Raw genomic sequence first — 17867 nt, 5'->3', positions numbered from 1 at the left:
GGGGTGGAGGAGTTTCGCAGTGTCCTGAACGCAGTGTGGTTCTGCCCCTCCCTCCCCCACTTCACCCCGCCTAGGCCATTTGTCCTTTATTGCGGGTGGCTGGGTTGTGAAGCTGCTGGGTCCCTGCACTGGTGGGGAATGTGGCTTGAGTTTCACGACTGCCAGGGGATAGGGACATCCAGGCCCCCCACATGGGAAGGCGCAGGGTCCCTGTCCCCCAAATCCAGCAGGAACCCACATGGGGCAGAGCACCGCCTGCTCCTGGGGTCCCCATCCACCTTCACCCATCACAGCTGGAAGCACAAAGTGGGGCCCTGCCCTTCACCAGCCATCAGCTCCCCAGGGTGGCCTGAGGGACCCCAGCTGTCGACCCCTGCAGGCCCAGCCACTGCCTCCCACAAAGGGTCCTAAGCAGCTTCTTCCCTTTCCCTCCAGAGGAGCCTCCGAGACCACATTGTCCCGCACCAGCGCTGTGCCGTCAGCCACATCTGTCCTCCCGAGGGTGGGAGCTCAGGGCTGGCTCTGCTCCTCTAACCGCAGCAGACCAGAGGCAGCAGCCAGAAAGCAGGACGCAGGCGGGGCAAGGGTGAGCAGGCTGTGGCCTCCAGATTTCTCCGTCCCAGAGTCTCAGGGGGCACGAAAGGAGCTTTCCTGGGGCCGGCAGGACCCCAAGGCAGGAGGGTATCTCTTGAGCCACTTTTGGTCAGCTTTCACCACTTTGTTTGTTTGTTTGTTTGTTTTTGAGATAGAGCCTCGCCCTGTCACCCAGGCTGGAGTGCAATGGCGCCATCTCGGCTCACTGCAACTTCCACCTCCCAGGTTCAAACGATTCTCCTGCCTCAGCCTCCCAAGTAGCTGGGATTACACGTGCCCGCCACCATGGCCAGCTAATTTTTGTATTTTTAGTAGAGACAGGGTTTCACCATGGTGGCCAGGCTTGTCTCGAACTCCTGACCTCGTGATCCGCCCACTTCGGCATCCCAAAGTGCTGGGATTACAGGCGTGAGCCACCATGCCCAGCCCACTTTTTTTTTTTTTTTGAGACAGAGTTTTACTCTGTCGCCCAGGCTGGAGTGCAGTGGCACGATCTCGGCTCACTGCAACCTCCGCCTCCTGGGTTCAAGTGATTCTCCTGCCTCGGCCTCCAGAGTAGCAGGGACCATAGGTATCCGGCACCACGCCCAGCTAATTTTTGTATTTTTAGTAGAGATGGGGTTTCACCATGTTGGTCAGGCTGGTCTTGAACTCCTGAGCTCAGGTGATCCACCCGCCTCGGCCTCCCACAGTGCTGGGATTACAGGCGTGAGCCACCATGCCTGGCGGCTTTACCCACTTTTGAGGAGGAACCCAGCATATGTCCATGTTGGGGTAAAGACGTGGAGTGGTCATCTCGTCCATCCTACAGAGTCCAGAGGCGCAGGGCTCATTCCCGAGGTCCCTTGGCTGACAGCGGCCGGGTCCGGGCTCCTGTGAGGCAGCCCAGCGACTCTGTCTCCTCTGGCTCTGCCCACAGATACACTGTCATCCAGTGCTAGGAGCCACTGCTTGAGGAAGCCTGGGTTTGTCACCGCCTGCAGCCGCAGACCACTCCTGCCTCAAACCGACGTCACAGCACTGCAGAGCAGGCCAGCTCTGGCTGCACACGGCCGCCTCCATCTCTACACAACTTTGAGTCACAGAAGTGTCATGTGACCTGCAGAAGCCAAGGGTCCTCCTCTTTGCGGGTCTCTTTTACTGACTGTGACTCCCAGCCGGGAGTCTTCTGCCTCCAGGAGACACCGGGCCTTGTCTGGGGACATCTGTGGTTGTCTTGAATGGGGGTGCTCCTGGCATGGAGTGGATGGAGGCCAGGGATGCTGTTCAGCACCCTGCAGTGCCCAGGACGGCCCCACCCCAGAGAACAGTTTGGTCCCAATGTCCACAGGGGGAGACACCCAGCCCAACTCATAGGAAGACCCAGGGCAGGTGATGGTGGGCTGTGTAGACCACCCGTTCACAAGAGAGACACTGGGAGGACAGGGGACACCTGCCAACTGTTTCATGTGCTGTGAGAGACCAGGAATAGCTTGGACAGATCGTTCCTGGATAACACAGACAGCTTCCTGTTTAAAAAACGAAACTCCGGCCGGGTGCAGTGGCTCACTCCTATAATCCCAGCACTTTGGGAGGCTGAGGTGGGCAGATGAGTTGAGCCCACGAGTTGGAGACCAGCCTGACCAACATGGCGAAACCCCATCTCTACTAAAAATACAAAAATTAGCTGGGTGTTGTGACGGGCTCCTGTAATCCCAGCAACGTGGGAGGCTAAGGCAGGAGAATCGCTTGAACCCGGGAGGCAGAGGTTGCAGTGAGCCGAGATTGCCCTACTGCACTCCAGCCTGGGCAACAAGAGCAAGACTCGGTCTCAAAAATACACAAAAAACCAGAACTCCAAGCGCAGAGCACCCAGTGCCACCTTTGCCCGAATGCAACGCTCCTGGCTGGGCCATGGCTACCCTTAGGCCCGTGCCTGGCCAGAGGCTTTTCTTGTCTATGACCAGGCAGGTCACAGATGGGAGGGACCCACGTCAGGCCCAGCCACTGCCCTGCCGGACACAGACCCAGCAGCCTTGCCTAGACCCCAGGTGGGTCCAGGTTTTTCTGTTGGGACAGAGAGGTTGGGCAGGGGTGGGGGTGTCACTCAGCTCTGCAAGCTGGAGAATTGACTTGGGACTTGGGCTCGGGGTCTCAGCTGGGCGCAGGGACGGGCTCCAGTGGGAAGGAAGCACCTTATGGGGTTCTCAGCACAGACAGCTGGATGGCATCGCTGGATTCCCCCACCTGGATCTGGAGACAAAAGGAGAAAATGACGAGACGGCACCCAGGCCTGCGGGGTTGAGTCAGCCGTAATAACAGCCTGTCGGCCCCACGGTGTCTGTTGTTTGCATTTCTGTTACACAAGTTATTAGCTCGGGGCGGGACGGGGAGGTCGGTGGTGGATGGGATGGTGTCTCCCAGCCCATGGCACCATCAGACCGTCCTGGCCAGCAGCTCCGGACCCTCTGCCCCACTGGGAAGAGAGGGGGCTGTATCCCACCTGTTCCAGCTGCCAGTCTGCACCCAGCTGGTGCCTTGAGCTGTGTCTGCTTTTGGGACAGAGCCAGTGAGCAGCCTGTCACTAATAAAGACTCCCCGGCCTTCACCTCAATGCTCGGAGGCTGCCCCAGCCTTTCCAGGGTCCACCTGCAGGTGGGAAGGAGGCGGAGGCTCCCGAAAGTAGAGGAGACATCTGCCTTTCGAGGGAGGGGCTGCTGCAGGACGTGGGGGCTTGTCTGGAAGACCCCAGAACTCCTCTCCCGGCTGTCGGGTGCTGAGGCCAGATGGGGCTGGAGTGGGAAGATGCCCCCACCTCTGTCCCTGCCACTCCTCAGGCCTCTGCGGCCATGCACCTGCAGCCCCTCGGGGCAGTGACACAGCTGGCCTCTGTGTCCTGGCTGAGGGTGGAAGTGATGGCGGGTTGCGGTCTTGTAGGGTGAGAATCGGGTTAGACAGGTGAGTGCTTCAGAGCCTGGGAGCTGCACACAGAGCGGAGGGAGTGGCCAGCGCTGTGTCGGGCTTCTCCATGAAGAGGTGAGCGGGCTGGCTGGGCTTCCGTCTGAGCTAGTGGAGGTTCAGCCAGACTCAGGCTAGATGAGCTGGCCCCCAGGACAGGCTTCTGTGCCTCGGCTTTGTGGACATCTGGGGCCATCCTGTGCCTTGTGGGAAGCTGAGCTGCAGCTGGGCTTTGGCGTGGGGCCTGAGAATTTGCATTCCACCAAGTTCCCGGGCAACGCTGGCCATGCTGGGGTGGGCAAAGTTTGAGACCCATTGACCCCTCCAGGGTCTCTCCCCCTGGGCACTGTGGACCCAGGGGCCAGATGGTTCTCTGGGATGGGGTTGTCCTGGGCACTGCAGGGTGCTGAGCAGCATCCCTGGCCTCCAACCACTCCATGCCAGAAGCACCTGCAGTTGTGAGAACTACAGATGTTCCCATCTAGTGCCCAGTCTCCCCTTGGGACTGAATCACCCCCTGGGTGGGAACCAGTGCCCCAGAACTAAGGCGGCTCACATTCTGGAGAGGGAGCCGATGCCAGCATGTCACGTGGTACCAGGTAGCAATAAATGCCCTGAAAAGAATCAGGACATGGTGAGAGACGGCAAAAGGAGATGATTTTAGCTCCGTGGTCAGGAGCAGTCTCTGGGGTGACATGCAGAGGACTGGAGGAAGTGAGTGAGGAGGAGATGGGGGAGAGAGAGATCATCTGGCTGAGGGAGCAGCATGTGCAAAGGCCCTGGGGCCCCTCTGTAGTTCTCAGCTTTTTTTCTCTGATGACCAGAGTGGCTTCTTCTCTCTAAGAAGACCCAGGTGTTACCGGAGCTTATCCTGCCAATGCTAAAGACTCAGTAACCCCACTTCTCAGAGGTGGTGATGAGACGGCACCCCAGCCAGGCACCGTGGCTCACACCTGTAATCCCAGCTCTTTGGGAGGCCGAGGCGGATGGATCACCTGAGGTCAGGAGTTCCAGACCAGCCTGGGCAACATGGTGAAACCCCATCTCTACTAAAAGTATAAAAATTAGCCGGGTGTGGCGGTGGGCACCTGTAATCCCAGCTACTAGGGAGGCTGAGGTAGGGGAGTTGCTTGAACCCAGGAGGTGGAGGTTGCAGTGAGCTGAAATCACACTACTGCACTCCAGTCTGGGTGACAGAGTGAGACTCTGTCTAAAAAACAAAAACAAAAACAAAAACATAAAACCATAGCACTCTGATGTTAGAGAGGAACCCAATGCTGATTCTAGGGGCCAGGCAGGGTGAGGCGTGGCGTGGGGGCTGGGGGAGCAGCGGTGAGCAGCTCTGCAGATGCCGATGGGGAAAAAAAAAGGGGGGGGGTGGGGGGACTTGGGACTTGGGGATGCCAGCCCGTTCATCTTTGAAGGCAAACTGGTTTTTGACAAATAGTCTTTGTTGTATCTTAAAATATTGATGCCACCAGCCTCGACAATATAGTAAGACCCTATCTCTACAGATTTTTTTTTTTTAAATCTTGCTCTGTCACCCAGGCTGGAGTACAATGGCATGGTCTCAGTTCACTGCAACCTCTGCCTTCCAGGTTCAAGCGATTCTCCTGCCTCAGCCTCCTGAATAGCTGGGTTTACAAGTGCCTACCACCACGCCTGGCTAATTTTTGTATTTTTTTTTTTTTTTTTTTTTTTGAGACGGAGTCTCGTTCTGTCGCCTGGGCTGGAGTGCAGTGGCCGGATCTCAGCTCACTGCAAGCTCTGCCTCCCAGGTTTACGCCATTCTTCTGCCTCAGCCTCCCGAGTAGCTGGGACTACAGGCACCCGCCACCTCGCCCGGCTCGTTTTTTGTATTTTTTAGTAGAGACGGGGTTTCACCGTGTTAGGATGGTGTCGATCTCCTGACCTCGTGATCCGCCCTTCTCGGCCTCCCGGAGTGGTGGGATTACAGGCTTGAGCCACCACGCCCGGCCTAATTTTTGTATTTTTAGTAGAGATGGAGTTTCACCATGTTGGTCAGGCTGGTCTCGAACTCCTGACCTCGTGATCAGCCCACCTCAGCCTCTCAAAGTGCTGGGATTATAGGCGTGAGCCACTGCGTCCAGCCCAGAACTTTTTTCTTTTTTTTTTTTCTTTTAAGATAGAGTCTTGCTCTGTTGTCCAGGCTGGAGTACAGTGGTGTGATCTCAGCTCACTGCAACCTCCGCCTCCCAGGTTCAAGTGATTCTCCTGCCTCAGCCTCCCGAGTAGCTGGGATTACAGGTGCATGCTACCACATTTGGCTAACATTTTATGTTTCTAGTAGAGAAGGGGTTTTGCCATGTTGGCCAGGCTGGTCTTAAACTCCTGACCTCAAGTGATCTGCCCACCTCAGCCTCCCAAAGTGCAGGGCTTACAGGCATGAGCCATTGTGCCCAGCCCAGAAACATTTTTAAAAATTAGCTGGGCCTGGTGGTGCGTGCCTGTAGTCCCAGCTACTCAGGAGGCTGAGGAGGAAGGATTGCTTGAGCCCAGAAGGTCAAGGCTGCGGTGAGCTGTGACCTCACCACTGCACTCCAGCCTGGGTGACAGAGTGAGACCCTGTCTCGATAGATGTAGATAGATAGATAGAGAGATAGATAGATAGATAAGTGATAGATAATGATTAATAGATGACAGATTGATAGACAATAGGTAAATGATTAATAGATGATAGAAGATCGGTAGATGATTGATTATTGATAGGTGATGATTGGTAGATTATTGTTAGATGATAGATAATTAATTGATAGATGACAGATCGATGATTGATAGATGATAGATAGGTGATAGATTGATTGATTGACTGACAGATGCTAAACTTGAAAAGCAACTGTGTGGTTGGGCCTCCAGGGTGACTCTTCCCCCTGAGGCCGGGATGTGCAAACTCGGCTTTGCCCACATGGTCCAGAGACCACTGAAGAGAGCCGAGGACCGGACCCTACTGCCCTCCTCTCCAATGGCTAGCTGGGGCTCAGTGAGGCCTGCGTGGCCCTGGCCAGGGCAGCAGGGTGAGGAGAGGGGCCGTGGAGCTGCAGGGCCGGCTGAGGAGCTGGATGTTGCAGATGAATGCCGTCCCTTGCTGTTCTGTTGAAAGGAGATCTGTAAGGCAGGATAGGCCGACTGTCCCCGGGACAGGACTCCAGATAGGCAGGGACAGGGCAAGAGGATCACAAGGGGGTGGCCATCCATCCCAAGGAGGCTGGGCTGTGGCTTCAGAGCCTAATGGATCTGGACGGGCCTCTTCCCCACTGGGCCACCATGGGCGAACCGCTTCCGTTCTCTGAGCAGCAGTTTCCAGACGGGGGCAGGGACAGTGGCCTCGTACAGACAGCTGAGGGCCCAGCACCCACTACACTGGCACTCTGTGTTTGCGGTATCCATGCAGACTCCCCCGGTTTCACCCTGGGGACTCAGTGTGGACGCCTGTGGATCCCGCCCAGCTCGGGAGCTGGAGAGGTTGATGGGTCCTCTTCTCCTTGGCAAAGATGCAGCTGGCCTCAGTCCTCCTCGCCCACCTCTGTGCCTCAGGACACCCAGGGACTCTCCAAACAGGGACTCGGGTAGGAGAGGCAGCAGGGAACCCAGGAAACTCCAGTGCCAGCCCCGGCTTGCTCAGCGCCCCAGTGTGCAAGTGCCCTGGTCCCTGAGATTTGGATCATGGACCTTTCCAAGGAGAGGCAGAGCTGGGGCGCCCACCCACCCCCACTCACAAAGGCCAGGACGAACCCTCTGCTTCCTGGCCCGCCATGGGGGAGAGGCTCCTGCTGTCCTAGTTTGGGTGCTCGGGTCAGGGGTGGAGCCTCTGTTCCCCAGGGACAGTGAGGAGGGGAATAGGGCCTGGCCTCGCCAGCTCACTCGGCCCACAGCCTGGCCTGGGAGCTATAAATAGCAGCCGCAGCGTGGAGTTACTGCCCTGCCCACTCTCCTACCTATGAGTCAGCCTGCCCCGGCCTGAGCTGGTGCCCGGAGGAGCCAGGGAGCCGGCCCGACGCCCTGCCCCACGCTGGTGGGTCACTCAGGAGACGAAGGCAGGCAGGCAGACTGGGAAGGGGCAGGGCTGCCGTCTGAGTGCTTGGGTGCCCAGCAGCCCCGTGTAGATGGGCACCCTGCCCATGTGTTCCCAGCAACCCTACAGGCGGGCAACAGTGGCGTCACTGACAGATGGGGGAACCGAGGCTTGGAGAACGCACTTCCCTGCAGGCAGCCATGTAGAGCAGAAGCTGGGATTTGTCTGCCTCGGGGCTGTCTCCATCTCTTGCTGAGGGCACCCCCAGATGAGGATCAGGGGCCGGACCATGCGCTGAGATGCTCCCACAGGGCTGGGGTCAGGGCAGGAGGGAGGTGCATACCAGGAGCACTCAGGCCAGGCCATGGATGCCAGGCTGAGAAGCTGGGCCTTGACCTGGGAGAAGGGAGCCATGGGTGGCGTTAGAGCAGGGGAGGCCCATGTTCCAGTTGGAGCACTGAGTGGCAGAGTAGGAGGGCTGCAGAGTGGGGGTCTAGAGGCCAGGAAGGAGAGTGGGGTCAAGTCAGGGAGAGACAGAGTACCAAAGCCATATGAACCTCAGTGCCCCGGCCTCAGTGGCAACAGGAGAGGGGACTGAGTGGTCTTGGGGGCAGTGCCAAGTCTCTGCAGAGGCAGAAGAGCCCACCTCATCCAGGGCCATGGAAATGGTGGTCATGGAGAACCCAGGAGCTGAGGGCCCGAGGGCTTCCCCGGGCTGCAGCACCTGCTCACAGGCCTGGTGACGGGGAGCTCACCACCTTCCAGACCAGCCTCTCACCCACTGACCACTCTGACTGGGGAGAGTCCCCTGTGGGTCCGAGAGTTGGCCTCTCCACCACGGCTGGTCGTCTTCCTCTAACAGCCTTGCGGCCTGGGACTGTCCTACACTCACCCCTAAGTGCACCTTCTGACCTGGTCACTGGACCCCAAAGTCCAGTCTCCTCTGGGATCTGCCGGATGAGGCCAAAAGGAAGCTCAGCCTCCGGGTCTCCAAAATGGAGGAGGAGCCACGGTCTCTTGTGGATACACAGACGCCGTCAGGAAAGTCAATGCTCCCCTAAGACGCCTCCTGTTGGGGGAACACAAACATTTTCCTAACCCAAAACCGCAAACCCATTCTCTGCAGAGCAGCACCAGCCCCCTTTGCTCATCCCCCACCTCCCTAGGCCTGGCTGCCATGGGCTGCCTCCCAATCCACAAAACCAGCCCTACTGAGCGCTAAGTCCACTTCTACCCCCATCCCGCCCCTGCCCGGGCCCTTGGGATGGGTGGGCCTCCAGGTGCACCCCACTGACCTGAACCCTCCCACCTCTGCCCGCTTCTAAACCTGTTCATTGAGTGTTGATTATCGACGTACTCATTTCACAGCGCACCCCTCTGGCTCCCCGCCCTGCGTGTGACCGGGCCCCAGCCGGCCTCAGGGGTCCCATTCTGCACCCCTTTTATCCGCATTTCTGCCAAAGCCCCCCACCCCTGGCTGGACTCTGCTCCTCCCGAGCCGGGCTCCTGGCCCCCACTCGGGGTTTCCCGGGAAGCGGCCCCACGCTCCCATCCCGAGGGAGGGCGCGCGCAGGTGGCCACGTGGCAAGGCGGGGGTCCCGGATCCTGGCGACCTCCCCCACCCCGGGCGCGGGCAGGCGTGCCGGGGGGGTGGCGGTCCGGGGTCCCCCGTGGGCCGGCGGTGACCTTGGCCAGGCGGCGCGCGGGCCCCGTGGGCGCGGGTCCCCGGGGCGGGGCGGGGCGGGGCGGAGCGCGGGGCCCGGCGGGCGGGGACGGCGCGGGCGCGACTGCGGCGGCTCGGGCGGGCGGGGGGCGGCGGCGCCAGCGGACACCGGAGCGGGCAGGAGCAGCGGCCGCGGCGCCGCAGGGAGCAGCGGGCCCAGGTAGGCGGCCCGGGGCGGGGCGGGGGTCCCTGCGCAGCCCCCCGCCGGCCGTCCTCCCCGCCGCTCGTCCCTCCTTTGTCCCGACCCCACCCTCCCGGGCCTCGGGGCCGGGCCCTTCCCCGCCTGACTCCAGGGCCCCTGGCCGGGCGCCCCCGGTCCCATCCCGCCAGCCCGGTCGGCCCCTCCGCGGCTCACCTTGGACAGCTCCTGGCCGCCTCCCTCCCCCACCCGGAGGGCGCCCCCCCCCCCCCCCGCCGAGCCCGCCCCACCGAGGCCCACCCCGCCGCCCCTCTCCGCATTGGTCCCCTCGGGCAGGGCCTCCTTCCTCCTGCAGCTGCCCACTTCGCCCTCCGCCCCGCTGCCCAGCCAAGCCCCTCCCTCCGCGCCCCTTCCCGGGGTGGGCTCCTCCTGTCCACCACTGAGGTCCTCCTGAGTCAAGGGGCGCCCCTGGGCTGGCCCCGCACTATGCCTCTGCGCCCTCGGCCCCCTAGAGCAGGCCTCTCTCCATCAGACCCCTCACCGGTCAGGCGGCCCTGGGTCAGACCCCCGCTCCACCCTTGGTCAGGCGTGACCCCTGCTAGACCCCTGGGTCGCGGCTCTCTCTGCTTTCCTGACCCTGAGCTTGCTTTGACACCCCCGCCCCCACCAACCATTCCGTGTCCGGCCAGGAGCCGGGTTTCAGGCACCCAGGGCCGGGGTACATTGGCCCTGCCTGGGTGTCTGGGGGTGGGCTGCCCGGCACAGGCGGGAAACCCCGGCAGTGTAGCCAAGCAGGGTGGGCTTCCAGCCCAGCTATGCGCCTCCAGCCCCCTGCTCTGTGACCTTGAGCCAGCCCCTCCTGCTCCTGCCTCAGTGCCCACGACCGCCTCCCTCCACCCGCATCCCCCAGGAGGTGGAGGTGGGAAGCCGCCTGGCCTTCGCGGGCTTCAGGGCTCTTGAGTGCAAGCGCCTTCCCAGTCAGGGATTCCAGACCCAGCGGGGCGACCCGGGGAGGACAGTGCTGATGATGGGGGCTGGAGCGTCAGCGCCCACAGCAAGGCAAAGGCTGGGTCTGGGTCCACAGAACCCATGGCCGTTAGGACCCCAGGCCCATCTTGGTGGCATCTTTCTGCACAGCAGCGTGCCTGCCTCTCAGGGCGCCCACCCAGGAAAGGGCAGGGTCTGCAGTGCAGGCTGCCTCCCCCCAACCACCAGCACCCCCAGCCTCCTCCGAAGGCCGAGAATTACTATGCATGTAGTCCACACACCCGGCAGCCAATCACATGAGTTGGCATTGCCCAGGCGCCCAGAAGTTTGCCTGGCTCATCACAACTGGGGACTGTGTCAGCTGGCGCTTTCATCATCCTGTTTTCTTTTTCTGGCAAATCTGTTACCCTTGATAATCCAGAAGGTGCCTTTGCAACCAACTGGCACAGCCAAGTGCCCTGCCTACCGGCCCCAAGCCCTTGTGATTGTGATCACTGTTGTGATCCGAGTCTCTGCTGTACGGGGCACTGCCTGGGACCTTTCTCCACCTTGTCACCTTACTTGTCCCAACAGTGGCTTGCATTTCACACAAGAGAAAACGGAGGCTTGGGGACTTGAATTTGCCTGTTTAGGTTCAAACCACTGGCTCCCAGGGAACCTCTGGACCCTCCCCATAAACATAACCCCACCCCAAGTGCAGCAGCAGGTAGAAACTGGTGCCTCCTTCTCTCCCACTGTAGACCCCCTTGCTGGGGGACTCCCCACCCCCATCCCAGAGACTGGAAGGAGGAAGGGGAGGGGAGGACATAAATTCTGGAGATAAGCCACCTGCCTTTCCCCCAGGGTTGTCTCCCCACCTCCATCATTTCAGGATCCGCTGTGCTGTGTGACCTCCTCAGGCTGCTGGACCTCTCTGAGCCCAAGAGAGAAGAGAGGGGCTAAAAGGACCCCCTCCCAGGAAGCGCTATTCCTAAGGATCCATCAGAGCTGAATGGGAAGGCCTAGGGCATGCCAGGCCATAGTTTGATTTTATAATTTAGGGAGCGGGGATTTTCCCATTCAGCTTCTGGTTTTGTATTTTTGTGTCCCACTTGGGCTGCAAGACCCTGCCTCCCGGTGTGGCTATTGGAAATTGGTGCCCTGATTTGCAAATTGTGGTTCTCAGACTCCCAACCTCAGGATCCCATTTATGGGAGGTGAGGAGAGCAGCCTTAAAATACAAGTTCCAGCTGGACGCGGTGGCTCACGCCTGGAATCCCAGCACTTTGGGAGCCTGAGGTGGGAGGATCACCTGAGGTCAGGAGTTCAAGGCCAGCCTGGCCAACATGGCGAAACCCCGTCTCTACTAAAAATACAAAAATTAGCCGGGTGTGGTGGTGCGTGCCTGTAGTCCCAGTTACTCTGGAGGCTGAGGCAGGAGAATTGCTTGAACCGAGGAGGCAGAGGTTGCAGTGAGCTGAGATTGCACCGCTGAACTCCAGCCTGGGCAACAGAACAAGACTTGGTCTTAAAAAAAATAAGAAGGCCAGGTGCCTGTAACCCCAGCACTTTGGGAGGCCGAGGTGGGCAGATCACCTGAGGTCAGGAGTTCGAGACCTGCCTGACCAACATGGAGAAACCCCGTCTCTACTAAAAATATAAAATTAGCCGGGCGTGGTGGCGCATGCCTGTAGTCCCAGCTGCTTGGGAAGCTGAGGCTGGAGAATAGCTTGAACCCGAGAGGCGGAAGTTGCGGTGAGCCGAGATTGCACCACTGCACTCCAGCCTGGGCATCAAGAGCGAAACTCTGTCTAAAAATAAATAAATAAATAAATAAGAAGAATAAAATAAAATACAAGTTCCCAGGGCTGTTGCCCTGGCTGACTGATTCATCATACCTAGGGCTGCAGCCCTGACCCATGCATCTTAAACACTGCACCATGTGCATTTTCCACAAGGATTAGCCATCTCTGGGGTGGGGGAAGAGCAGGGGACCCATGGTTGTTGGAGACGGGCACCGTTTGATCCACCAAACAGGCTCAGGGTGGCACAATGGCTCAGCGAGGCCTCAGAGTCAGGCAGGTGTGGAGCGAGAGGTGGAACCCAGACCTGCTAGCTTTCAGGGGCCCCGGCGGCGCTGGGAAGGGAGGAGGAAGCCGCACAGCCTGGAAGGGACACCCGCACCAGGGGAAGGAGTTTTGTGGGCATCCCAGCATCTCTCACGCCTCTCCTAGCTCAGCGCCCCCCGGGGAAACTCAGGCCCCAGATTTGGTTAGCGAGAAGTAAGCAAAGGGTGTTGGCTGTGCGCCCGCCTGCGGGACAGAACTGCAAAGTCAGCCACGGCAAGCAGATGGGCCTTTTCGGGAGGCAGGAGGCACAGCAGCCACCTCCTCTGAGAAGCCGCCCTGTCTGCCTCTTTCCCTAGGGCGTGGGGCTGTCTCCTCCAGCCTGGGTGGCCTTTGACGTCTGACCCTCCTCTCCGCACAGGCTCGGTCTGGGGTTCTTGCAGCCGGCACCAGACCCTCCCAGCCCCGGCCCCCCACCCGCCGCGGGGAAGATGCCCGAACAGAGTAATGACTACCGCGTGGTGGTGTTCGGGGCGGGCGGCGTGGGCAAGAGCTCGCTGGTGCTGCGCTTCGTGAAGGGCACGTTCCGTGACACGTACATCCCCACCATCGAGGACACCTACCGGCAGGTGATCAGCTGCGACAAGAGCGTGTGCACGCTGCAGATCACAGACACCACCGGCAGCCACCAGTTCCCGGCCATGCAGCGCTTGTCCATCTCCAAGGGCCATGCCTTCATCCTGGTGTTCTCCGTCACCAGCAAGCAGTCACTGGAGGAGCTGGGGCCCATCTACAAGCTCATCGTGCAGATCAAGGGCAGCGTGGAGGACATCCCCGTGATGCTCGTGGGCAACAAGTGCGACGAGACGCAGCGGGAGGTGGACACACGCGAGGCGCAGGCGGTGGCCCAGGAGTGGAAGTGCGCCTTCATGGAGACCTCGGCCAAGATGAACTACAACGTCAAGGAGCTCTTCCAGGAGCTGCTGACACTGGAGACCCGCCGGAACATGAGCCTCAACATCGACGGCAAGCGCTCCGGGAAGCAGAAGAGGACAGACCGCGTCAAGGGCAAATGCACCCTCATGTGAGCCCGGAACGCCCGCCTGCCCGCCGCCCACCCCCACTGGCTCCGGCCCCCGCTGCCTCCCCCAACACTGACACCCTCCTTGGCCTCCTCCTCTTCTCTCATCCTTCCTCTGACACCTCGGCTGGGGAAACCGAGGCCACCCCCTCTCCGCTGCCCCTGCCCATCCCGAGGCAGGGCTGGGGCTCTTCTTCTTCCCCCGCTCTCTTTCCACCCTCCTGTTCTGTCTGTACCCGCCCCCCAAAACCAAGAGCTGGTGGTGGCCCCTTGTCCTGCAGATGGGAAAACAGGACGGGGAGCTGTCAAGAGGAGCTGCTTGTTCCCACCGGGATCAGAGGAGGCTGCGTTTCCCCATCTCCATCTCTTTCCCTGGGGTGTCCCCAGCCAGACCTGCGGGTCCTGTCCCTCACATTTGATCACTGTGACCTTCCGGGGGAGGGGGAGTTGAAAATGCACATCTGCAGATATTTTTTTCTTTTTTCTCCTGTTTGGTGTTAACATACACCCAAACCCACCCGGCCCCTCACGACCTCTGATCTGTGCCCCTCCTCTGGTCCCAGAACACCCCTCTCTCCTCTGTCTTCACACCAGGGTGTGGGGCCCGCGGGATGGGCCTCAGGCCACCAGGCAATAACCACAGGGCCTGCAGCAGTGCCCCTGCCAGCCCCGAGTCCCACCCCCGGGACCGGCCACATCCACAGCACAACTGCCCGGTTGGAGAGGCACCATGAACGTGGAGGGGCTTCCCAGACACCATCCACCCGGGGACCCGTCTCTTCCACCAAGACAGAGACGTTAGCAACGCATGGTGGGTGGGGACCTGGGGTGCTCAGGAGGGGGTGCCCGGGGCCCTGGCCAGAGAGACATCAATTACACCCCCGTAGAGGGACATCTGATAGGACCCAGCACCAGCAGGATCCGAGGGGCCTCCAGGCAGAGGTCTGCCCCGCCCACTTCCTCCCCACCACCTGTGCCCCAGAGAGCAGGACCCACCCAGGAAGGTGGCGTCCTGGAGTCAGGTGTATCTGCAGCCATGAGGTTCTGGGTGTTTTTGTGAGAGAGTCTGAGTGATGCCACACTCATGTGACCCCACAGGGTTGTGTCCAACATACACAGAAGTGACTATGGAACAGTGTATTTGGTGTATTTGTGCAACCTGGGGTGCGTGGATGGGCGACTTGTATCTACGTGCATCTGCGTGTATACCTGTGTGTGTCTGTCAGGGATGGTATGTTTTCGTGGCAGTCTGTGTGTGTAATAGTGGTGCAGGGTCTATAGAGAGGCGGGTAGTTGTAGATACCTGTGTGTGGTTGTCAACAAGACTGGGTATTTGTGATGTGTCTGTGTGAATCTTTGTGCCTGTATGAGCATGACTCTATTTTGGGGAGTGGGTGATATGATTTATCTGAGAGCATTTATCTGTAAATATGTTTGTCTTGATTGAGGGACACGATCTCTGTCCCACTCGGTAGCAACATGACTCTCTAGCCATGTGACTTTGGTCCCAAATCTGTATCAGTTGGATATTGCTGTGTAACCAATGACCACAAACGGAGCAACCAGAAACAACACACGTTTATTATCTCACAGATTCTACAGGTCAGAGCCTGTGTGCAGGTTCCCTGGGTCCTCTACTGAGGATCTCAGGAGGCTGCAATCAAAGCATTGGCCAGGCAGAGGTCTCATCTGAAGGCCTGATCAGGGAAGGATTTGCTTCTTCTAAGCTCATGTGGTTGTTGCAGCATTCAGTCCCTTGCTGTTGAAAGACTGAGGGCCTCAGTTCCTCGCTGGCTGTTGGCTGGAAGCTGCTCTTTGTTCTGTGCCATGTGGGTCTCTCCATAGTGGGGCTTGGAGCACGGCAGCTAAGTCAGTGAGGGAAGGTGAAATGGAGGTGTTGGTCCTATTGGGTGTGAGGAAGCAACATGTGTGTGTGTGTGTGTGCACGCTTTTGTACACTGAGAGAGAGAGATTGCACGCATGTGTCTCTGTAGTCATGTGGCCAGGTGGGACTATGTAGATAACAGATTGCTCATGTCTGATTTGGTACATGGGATTATGTAGATAACATGTTGCTCGTGTCTGATTTGGTACATGGGACTATGTAGATAACAGATTGCTCATGTCTGATTTGGTACATGGGAGTATGTAGATAACAGATTGCTCGTGTCTGATTTGGTACATGGGACTATGTAGATAACATGTTGCTCATGTCTGATTTGGTACATGGGACTATGTAGATAACATGTTGCTCGTATCCGATTTGGTACATGGGACTATGTAGATAGCAGATTGCTCGTGTCTGATTTGGTACATGGGACTATGTAGATAACAGATTGCTCATGTCTGATTTGGTACATGGGACTATGTAGATAACATGTTGCTCATGTCTGATTTGGTACATGGAACTATGTAGATAACATGTTGCTCATGTCTGATTTGGTACATGGGACTATGTAGATAACATGTTGCTCATGTCTGATTTGGTACGTGGGACTATGTAGATAACATGTAGCTCTTGTCTGATTTGGTACATGGGACTATGTAGATAACAGATTGCTCGTGTCTGATTTGGTACATGGGACTATGTAGATAACATGTTGCTCGTGTCTGATTTGGTACATGGGACTATGTAGATAACAGATTGCTCATGTCTGATTTGGTACATGGGACTATGTAGATAACATGTTGCTCGTGTCTGATTTGGTACATGGGACTATGTAGATAACATGTTGCTCGTGTCTGATTTGGTACATGGGACTATGTAGATAACATGTTGCTCGTGTCTGATTTGGTACATGGGACTATGTAGATAACAGATTGCTCATGTCTGATTTGGTACATGGGACTATGTAGATAACATGTTGCTCGTGTCTGATTTGGTACATGGGACTATGTAGATAACATGTTGCTCGTGTCTGATTTGGTACATGGGACTATGTAGATAACATGTTGCTCGTGTCTGATTTGGTACATGGGACTATGTAGATAACATGTTGCTCACGTCTGATTTGGTACATGGGACTATGTAGATAACATGTTGCTCGTGTCTGATTTGGTACATGGACTATGTAGATAACATGTTGCTCGTGTCTGATTTGGTACATGGGACTATGTAGATAACATGTTGCTCGTGTCTGATTTGGTACATGGGACTATGTAGATAACATGCTGCTCGTGTCTGATTTGGTACATGGGACTATGTAGATAACATGTTGCTCACGTCTGATTTGGTACATGGGACTATGTAGATAACAGATTGCTCGTGTCTGATTTGGTACATGGGACTATGTAGATAACATGTTGCTCGTGTCTGATTTGGTACATGGGACTATGTAGATAACATGTTGCTCGTGTCTGATTTGGTACAAGCATGTTTGTTTTCCTCTGTGTTCATGTGAGTGTTTACTCAACAAATGTTTACTGGACACACTCAGAGAGAGGGAGTGTGCATACGTGTGTGTGTGTGTTGCTATCCAGCACGTGGACTGGGCTCCCAGAAGAGCTGGCATTGTGTCTGAGCAGAGCTGGGTCCCCCCAAAACTTGGGCTGGCCCAGGCCCCACCAGCAGCTGACATTGCCTCCTCTCCTGTCCTGGCAGTAGCTTCTGGGCTCTGAAGGTGCCAGAGAGAGTGAGGCTGGGCAGGGGTCTGCAGCCCTTTCTCAGGGACACACCCTGATAGCACAATCTCCCTGGGGCCCTGCCCACCTCCAGGCCTCTCCCATCCCAGACCCTGTCCAGACCCTGGGGAGAGAGGGGATCTGCAATAGGAGGGGGCCTGAGCCTGCCCTGGCTGCTGGCTCATACTGCCTGGGCATCCCTGGTGCTGGGGACTGTGCCAGGCCATGCTTGCTGTGACTCTGCCCCCACCCCTCTCCCCCCGCATGTGGGTGCCCCCACTCCCCCATCGTGGGGTCTGTGTAGCCTTCGCTCTAGACATAGTCTTCCTGCAATAAAAAAGTGGATCCTGTATTCCCCACCAGCATAGTGCCTGTCTCTGTGGTGGGGGTGGGGTGTCAGCTCGCCACCTGCAAAAAATCAGGAAAGGTGGGGAGGTGCAGGATGGGGTGAAGGGTGGAGGAGGTGATGGGTGTAGAAAGTGAGGGATGGGATAAAGGATGGAGGAGGTGATGGGTGTAGGAAGTGAGGGATGGGATGAAGGGTGGAGGAGGTGATGGGTGTAGAAAGTGAGGGATGGGATGAAGGATGGAGGAGGTGATGAGTGTAGGAAGTGAGGGATGGGATGAAGGGTGGAGGAGGTGATGGGTGTAGAAAGTGAGGGATGGGATGAAGGGTGGAGGAGGTGATGGGTGTAGAAAGTGAGGGA

General features: G+C 57.9%; 1 protein-coding gene and 1 long non-coding RNA gene across 3 annotated transcripts; both read left to right on the top strand.

The window, feature by feature from the left end:
* The first annotated feature begins 170 nt into the window (after window positions 1–170).
* LOC115899163 lies at window positions 171–2906 on the top strand. The gene is made up of 2 exons (XR_004058850.1): window positions 171–586; window positions 1514–2906. It is a non-coding gene; the product is annotated as an uncharacterized LOC115899163 (long non-coding RNA).
* Window positions 2907–9333: 6427 nt separating this feature from the next.
* On the top strand, window positions 9334–17522 carry DIRAS1 (DIRAS family GTPase 1). Of its 2 annotated transcripts, none has more exons than XM_030936322.1 (2): window positions 9334–9447; window positions 12880–17522. In XM_030936322.1, exon 2 carries the CDS (start codon window positions 12950–12952, stop codon window positions 13544–13546), a length of 597 nt encoding a protein of 198 aa, XP_030792182.1. In that variant the 5' UTR covers window positions 9334–9447; window positions 12880–12949; the 3' UTR covers window positions 13547–17522. The 2 variants fall into 2 exon arrangements, with proteins under 2 accessions (XP_030792182.1, XP_030792183.1); XM_030936323.1 differs by having other exon boundaries at window positions 9384–9447; window positions 12818–17522.
* The last annotated feature ends 345 nt before the right edge of the window (window positions 17523–17867 follow it).

Source organism: Rhinopithecus roxellana, chromosome 8, assembly GCF_007565055.1.
Source record: "Rhinopithecus roxellana isolate Shanxi Qingling chromosome 8, ASM756505v1, whole genome shotgun sequence".
NCBI classification, from domain to species: Eukaryota; Metazoa; Chordata; class Mammalia; order Primates; family Cercopithecidae; genus Rhinopithecus; species Rhinopithecus roxellana.
This window is presented reverse-complemented; position numbering and strand designations above follow the sequence as displayed.

Coding starts and splice junctions, on each gene's coding strand:
- DIRAS1 (XM_030936322.1), top strand. CDS start 12,950: ATGCCCGAACAGAGTAATGACTACCGCGTGGTGGTGTTCGGGGCGGGC.